The sequence below is a fragment of the Nicotiana tabacum genome, chromosome 19 (assembly GCF_000715075.1).
Source record: "Nicotiana tabacum cultivar K326 chromosome 19, ASM71507v2, whole genome shotgun sequence".
NCBI lineage: Eukaryota > Viridiplantae > Streptophyta > Magnoliopsida > Solanales > Solanaceae > Nicotiana > Nicotiana tabacum.
The window spans coordinates 140819481-140826812 of NC_134098.1; the positions used below are offsets into that span (position 1 = coordinate 140819481).

Below are 7332 nucleotides of genomic sequence, written 5' to 3' on the forward strand. Positions count from 1 at the left end.
ACACTCATGTCTCTTCATATTCTTAGATTTATATTACGTCTTATTGTTTAGTTCACTTCAGTTATCGTATTTCTCTGTTGTGACTATTTGGTATTACTTATTCTTTTCTCCTTTCTCTTCTCTCTTCCTTTTCCTGCTTTTCCCCCTCCTTCTTCTCCTTCCTCTTTTTCTTGTTGTTCTTTCTTCTCACCTTTTCTAAGCCGATGGTTTATTAGAAACAACCTCTCTATCTTCACTAGGTAGAGGTAAGGTCTACGTACACACTACCGTCCCCATATCTCACCCTTAAAATTATACTGGATTTGCTGTTGTTATTATATTTAATTGATTTTTTACTTACAAATACAGAATCTAAGCAAGATCTAGTGTGTTCTTTCGAACCCGCAACTAATACCCTCCCTCTGCCCTGCTTCCTCTTAATGAAGGAGTTCATTAATTAATAATGGTCAAATATGGTTGTTAACTAACCCCCAATTAATTAGTACATAAATTTGGACCGTCTCATTTATACTGAGGGAATGATCTCATATCTAAAACACACTCGTTAATTTGGATTGAATAATATTTTTTGTTTAAAATTTCTTTTGGGAGGTGGGGGCTAGGGGAATTACTAATTGAAGAGTCAAGAAAGAAGTGATACCACGAGAAACAGGTGGGAGGGAAAGAAAAGAATCCAACTTTTTTCAACTTTTTCATGTTCTTAGAAGAAAAAAAAGGAAAAGGAAATAAATGCATCCATTGCTTTTCTTTCCACAAAACTAAAGGAGTGAATGCTTTATATTCCTGTTTCCTTTAATGCATTTTTCCTTTGTTAGGTTCCTTTATTGCTCTTTTTATATTAAAATCACAGGAAAAAAGAGATACATTTCACCCAACCCGCCAGGGAGGAGGGGTAAGGGGTTTAAAGTGAAGAAGGGAACTAATATAATCATCCTATAAGAACAAATGATTACTAATAAATTACTTCATATCTACTACTTACCTACATTATTTTTGTTTATTTTTATTTAAAAAAATTAAATAAAAAAAAAAACAATCGAGCAGAAGTGTACATCCTTCCCGTTAAATCGGAGTAATTACTCTTCTTATGTTTTAAATTAGTTTCTCGAATTAGAGAGTAATTACGTCTCTTGTTTCATCTTAGCAACAGCTATAATGCAGTATATGTGAATTGCTAAATAGTCGAAAAACTATTTACTTTTATTGAGTATTTATAGTCACATATTAAAATAATGAGAATTAATGCATCTCACTGAATCTAATTAAATGATGCTTATATGCAAAATATATGTCATTTATTTGAGAAATAACAGTAAATTTTTGGTTGATGGATTGCCTTGTGCATATAATACCTCAAGCAAATTTGCATGTGCAAAAATGAAAAACCCACCACTACTATTCAAGCTTACGTAATATGACTGATAACAGCTTAAAATTAAATTAAAACAATGAATATTAAACAGGTTGATGTTGGACAACTTTCAATAACTTGTTATTGCACTCAGCAAATATCAAATGATGCCAGAATATTTTGTCATCTTTTAATACCAAAGCATCTATATATAATATACCTATATAATAAAGAAAAAGATCGATGCTGATTTTCTTGAGACATAATCAAGATGCATCTCGACCCCAGCAAACAAAAGATATTAACAATAATACTTTTCCAATTTATACTATTTCTCTTTTAAAATTTTTGCACACTTAAAAATATCTAATAGCTTTAATCATAAGAATATTTGTCTAAAAAACTCTAAATTATTCTTTCTCTCTTTAATTGTCTCACTTAATTAATACTCCATTAATTAGAATGATAAAATAGATCAAGAAAAAAGAGTAATAATTCTGCCGGTTTATAAATGTCAAATTATTTTTAAAAAAAATAATAATTTGCTAAAACAACTACTCCCTATGTTCAATTTTACTTGTCCACAATGGACTTTGCACGACCATTAAAAAATAATAAATGAAGTATATATTTTACCTTAGTCCCTATAATAATGATACTCCCTCCGGTTCAAAAAGATTGTCCACTTATTTTTTAAGAAAAAAACGTTCACTTACCAAATCAAGAAAGAATTAATCTTATTTTTTCAAATTTGCCCTTATTAAGTGTTAAGTGACCAAATTCCAAGACATATTTAATTAGGGATGTTTAGTCAAATTACCTATTTTTATCTAAGAGTTAGTATTTTTTTAAGAGGTACGTAAATAGCTAAGTAGACACTCCTTTTGGATCGGAGGGAGTAATATTTTGAGAAATCTTAGGAAATAAACTGTGAAATGAGTAGTTAATGATAAGAGTAAAATAGAAAAAAAATATGATCTTCTCTTGATTTGTTAAAATTGACAAGTAAAAATAAAAATATATTTTTAATATAGTGAATAAGCCAAAGTGAACGGATGGAGTACTAATTTAGATCAAAGAGAGTAATAAACTTCAAAAGATTAAAAAATGAATATGAAAAGAGGGGTATTCCGTCAATCATATGAATATTTTGGGAATTGTTCATTCAACAAATGGGACCTTTAAAAGGGGAGTTTTAGAAAATCAACCACATTTTTTTTCCATAAGATTCCAAGTTCCCCAATTTGCTCATTGGATTCGTAATATATTTCGACAAAATTAGGTTGGCCCCATGAGCTTTCACTCTTTCATGATTAGTACTTTCATTTTTATAGTCACTAAATGCTGCTCATATAATTAGTTGGGTCCTTAATTATACAAACAAAAAGAGAATTTAAAAAAAAAAGGAAAAATACAAATGAATAAGAGTAATTATTTTATAAACTCACGAAGATTTGCTTGGGTCCAAGAGATTAGATTTGTCTCTTTCTTTGCCACTCCTTCCAATAACCCAAAGAAATGTGTCCAAATTATGGAGTAATAGACTACGAATAAGTAGGAGATAGTGACTCGACCAAAAAATATTAATTAAGAGATAGTGATATTGTGGTCACGTATCACTACGAAATAGTGGCTTATACACCGCCATTGGGAAAATAAACTCTTATTTTCCTCTACTCAATAATATTGATTCGAGTTTCAAGTAGGCCATGTTACTAAATAATCCCTCTTATCCCAAATATTACTCGTTTCAGTAAATGAATTTATTTTGAATTATTTGATTGTTAAGAAAAAAAGATCATTTATTTCGTAAATTTACTTCCTTCAATTAAATATATTGTTAATCGAAATATTTAAGAAGATAAAATAATAATTTTTTAAATCAACCCTATTAAATATCTTGAGAGAATATTTTTTGAAATACGGGTAATAATAGCCTGTTTGGCCAAGCTTCTCAAGAGACCAAAATTGTTTTTTTCTCAAAAATACTTTTATTTCTTAACTTGAGGTGTTTGGCCAAGTTTTTTTGGAAAAAAAAATATTTTTGAGAAGAAGCATAATCAATTTCTGAGAAGCAGAAAAAAATAGCTCCTTCCAAAAAACAGAAGCAGAAACAGTTTTGACTTTTCTTCTTACCAAAAATACCCTTAATAAAATATAGTATATACCAAAATAACTGTTAAACCTAATACTTAGGACATTAATGTATAAATATTTTTTATTATTTTTTAGGATAGCTTTCTAATATATAGTGACTTTAGGGGTGAATATTTTTATATTTATTGAATAATTTTTAATATATTTTTGACTTATATTAAAAGAATTAAGTACTTTTAAATTTTATTTTCATATTTTACTTAAATAAAATAAAAAGATTTAATTATTACATGTAATAACAAATTTTTTAGATTATTTATTTACTTATAATATTAACTATAAAGTAAATCTATTCATGTCCTTATTCGTAATTTGATACTCACTTTCTGAAAAACTTGGCCAAACATAATTTATTGTTCAAAAATATTTTTCGGAGTGATTAACCAAATACAAACTGATTCTCTCCAAAATTACATTTTTTAAAAACACTTTTAAAAAAAATACTTCTAAAAATAAAATAATTTTTCAGCTTGGCCAACCAGGCTATATAAACCTTTCCAAAAATTCAATCTTTAATCATATAGGATACAATTATGGGAATTTCAAGAACTAACGTCTTTCATTATATATCTTCACTTACTCTATTGAAAGTGTCTACTTTAACTCATATCAGTGTCACATTTGTCTTTGGAAAATGTGTAATAACCACAAGGAAAAGGACAATAGTACGCTCTCTAATGACTTGTACCATAATTACCTGGTGATTGCCAACTAATTAACTACTCCCTATATTCACTTTTATTTGTATCGTATTCTAAAAATAGATTTTCACTTTTACTTGTCCAATATTCTAAAAATAAATTTTTATTTTTACTTATTATTTAGAAATAATTTCTTTTTTTCTATTATACTCACAATATTAATTACTCATTTCAAATCATTTTTTCAAATCTATTAAAAGTATGCATCAATTAATATGGACATCTTGATAAATTATGCACTTCATTTATTATTTATAAGGGGTATGTAAAGTTCATAGTTTGAACGGAGATAATAATTACTACTATATCATTGATGATAGGGAAATGATCGAGGAGTATAAACTTTTATTCAATCATTGGATTCTAATTGTCTTCTAAATCCATATGTTAGTGTCATTAAATCTCTAAGACAAAAGCTTAACTAAAGCCGAATGAAGTGGCTTTGCCTTTCCCTTACTTTTCTTTTAATCATACACGGTGATTTTGACTCATACTACAGAAAAAGTTGCAAATTGATTGTCAAGTAAATCCGTAAGCAAGCAATTTCAACAACAAACGTACACGTAAATAGATGTCACTCTTTTATTGATTGGATTGTTTATCTAAAACATTATTACCTACTAAGTATAAGTATTGAAGCCAACTACAAATATAGTAATATAGGTAACTTCTGATGGAAGTGAACTTGTCCCCTTAAAACCAGTGGCGAATGCAGCATAAAATTATCGGGTTCAATTGAACCCGATACTTTCAACGTGGAATATAAATTTATGTGTAAAAAATGACTAAAATTATAATAAATAGTAAATATGAACTCATAATTTTAAATATTGAACTCATAGAACTAAAATTCTAGATCCGGCGTAAAACCTTCCAAAGGATAAAGACAAAATCTTGCATTGGATCTTATTTTAATTTTGCATATTTTTCTTTTCTTATTTTGCCCACATAAGCAGACAAAATCAACAATAGACAGTCAATTACTTTTACTACTACATATTTACTCCAGAAATTTTACACTACAACAGAAGCTCATGTTAGCATAAACAAGAAAGTGTACTTGCTGTCTGTTTGAATCTGCACATAAACAACGAATGATGAAAATAGACCAAGCTCGGATTTTGTGTTATATAAACATTTTCTGGACTTTCCAATTATGATGTTGAGAATTCACACACGATATATGAATGTTTTGTCAATGTACCAAAGAAAAAAAAAACATGACTTAGAGTACAATTTTATTTTTCCTCTAATAGCACTCCCACAAAAATGGCTCCTCGAGCCGAAATACTCCGCTATCAGCTCCAGCCAGTTGCCACGTCGAAATTGGATACTGATAACGGTCATTTTGGTCCACTTGATCGATGGTAAGATCAGGTAGATCAAAAAATGTGTCATCGTGGTCCATCGATGGAGAATTTAGTAATTCTTGTGCGTTTTCCGAGGCTAAATTCGTCGATGAATGTGAATTATGTAGCTTGATTTGGCTGGACTCAGCTTCATCTCTAAGAGAATTTTCCTCGAGAAATGTGCTAGCGGCCGCCTTAGCGGCTGCTGCTTGGATGTCCTTAGGGGAAGTCGTGGCTGGCCGCGGAAGTTGATCCGCCAAATGAGGGAAATTAAGGTAAGCCGAGTTACCTTTAATGGCTAAAGCCGCAACATCATGAGCTCGAGCCGCCATTTCAGCCGTTGGATAAGTCCCTAGCCATATTCTTGATTTTTTCCTTGGCTGTCTAATTTCGGACACCCATTTACCCCAATTCCTCTTACGAACTCCTCTAAAAGTTGGATGCTTTTCATCACCTTGATTCTTCTTCTTTTTCTTGTTCTCCTCAATCCCATGACCATTCCCATTTTTGGTAAAATCTTGAACTTTTTTTGAGCTTTTCTTGTATTTGCAATTGTAGCCATTTGATGGGGTTTTTGCATTAGTGGTCTCATGGAAAGAAGATGATGAATTAGAAGAAGTAGAAGATGTGGTGGTTGAAAGAGAATTTAAGCCATTAGAAGAACTTCCAAATGAGGAGGAAGTTATAGAAGTAGAAGAAGAAGAAGAAGAAGAACTAGAGATGGAGAATTCAAGATGAAGATGATGATCTTCCATTATAGCTAGCGAGAATTCAATCTAAAGATGCTTCTAGCTTTTATGGTTTTTATTCGTAATTAGAACTATAGTATTAGTAGCAAGAAAAAGGGAGTGTAGCAAGTGATTACTTAAAAAATAGAAAGGGTTGGTTTACTTAGCTTCTGTGGTTGTGTTGTTGGTTTAAATAAAGGAAAGGAGAAGGAAAAGGAAATAAAGAAGAATGGGACCTTGCCATAAGGGTATTTACAGTTCAGCTATTTTCTTACCCATGTGGCAAATTGGATTCTTGTTATACATTTGTTCTTTTTTACTTTTTGTATCAGTATTATTTACCTCTTTATAAAGAGAAAATAAAGAAAACGAAGAATTAATAGTGGTAATATTTTCATTTTTCATAATCAACCAGTATTTTGTCCTCATTAAAAATCATGCAATTCACATGAAACTTGACTTAGGGCCGTACGTTTATGCATGATGCTGTCGTTGAGTATCTTGCGTTCAATGCTAGCTGACGTCAAAATAATCATTATAAAACGGTGATAATACCTAATTAGCAAGAAATTTTATCAATTGTGTAAATAAAATAGATAAAATGAAATTTGCCTCCCAATTTTCTAAAATTAGTTCAGCTTAATTTTAATAAGTGAAAAGGGGCAAATTTGCTCTTGTACTTTTTAATATCAAGTAACATACTCCATTAAACTTTTGGTCTAATATCATACCGGCTATTTTTATTTTTCCCCTTGATGTTCAATGGAGCTCTAATATGAGGGTAATTTTAAATCATAGTCAAAAGTTGAAAGGTAAATTGGATTTTTATTCTTGAAGAATTTGGCCACATAACATTGTTTACCCGTAAAACGGTACAGTTAAATTTATACGTGATATCTAGACAAGTGAATTAATTTGATCCTGAAATAATAAAATAATTAAAGAGATGCACAATACTTAGCCTTGAAATGAAGATAAAATCACGAAGAAGAATGATTCGGGAGCAGAGCTTCCGGGTACAACAGTGATGAAACCAAGGAACAAGA

The 7332-nt window shown here is 30.1% G+C and overlaps 1 protein-coding gene across 1 annotated transcript; it reads right to left on the minus strand.

Annotated features, from left to right (window-relative positions):
* Nucleotides 1-5328: 5328 nt before the first annotated feature.
* Nucleotides 5329-6551, minus strand: LOC107822488 (ethylene-responsive transcription factor ERF039). Its single transcript, XM_016649040.2, has one exon. It carries the CDS (start codon nt 6311-6313, stop codon nt 5459-5461), a length of 855 nt encoding a protein of 284 aa, XP_016504526.2. The 5' UTR covers nt 6314-6551; the 3' UTR covers nt 5329-5458.
* Between the last annotated feature and the right edge of the window lie 781 nt (nt 6552-7332).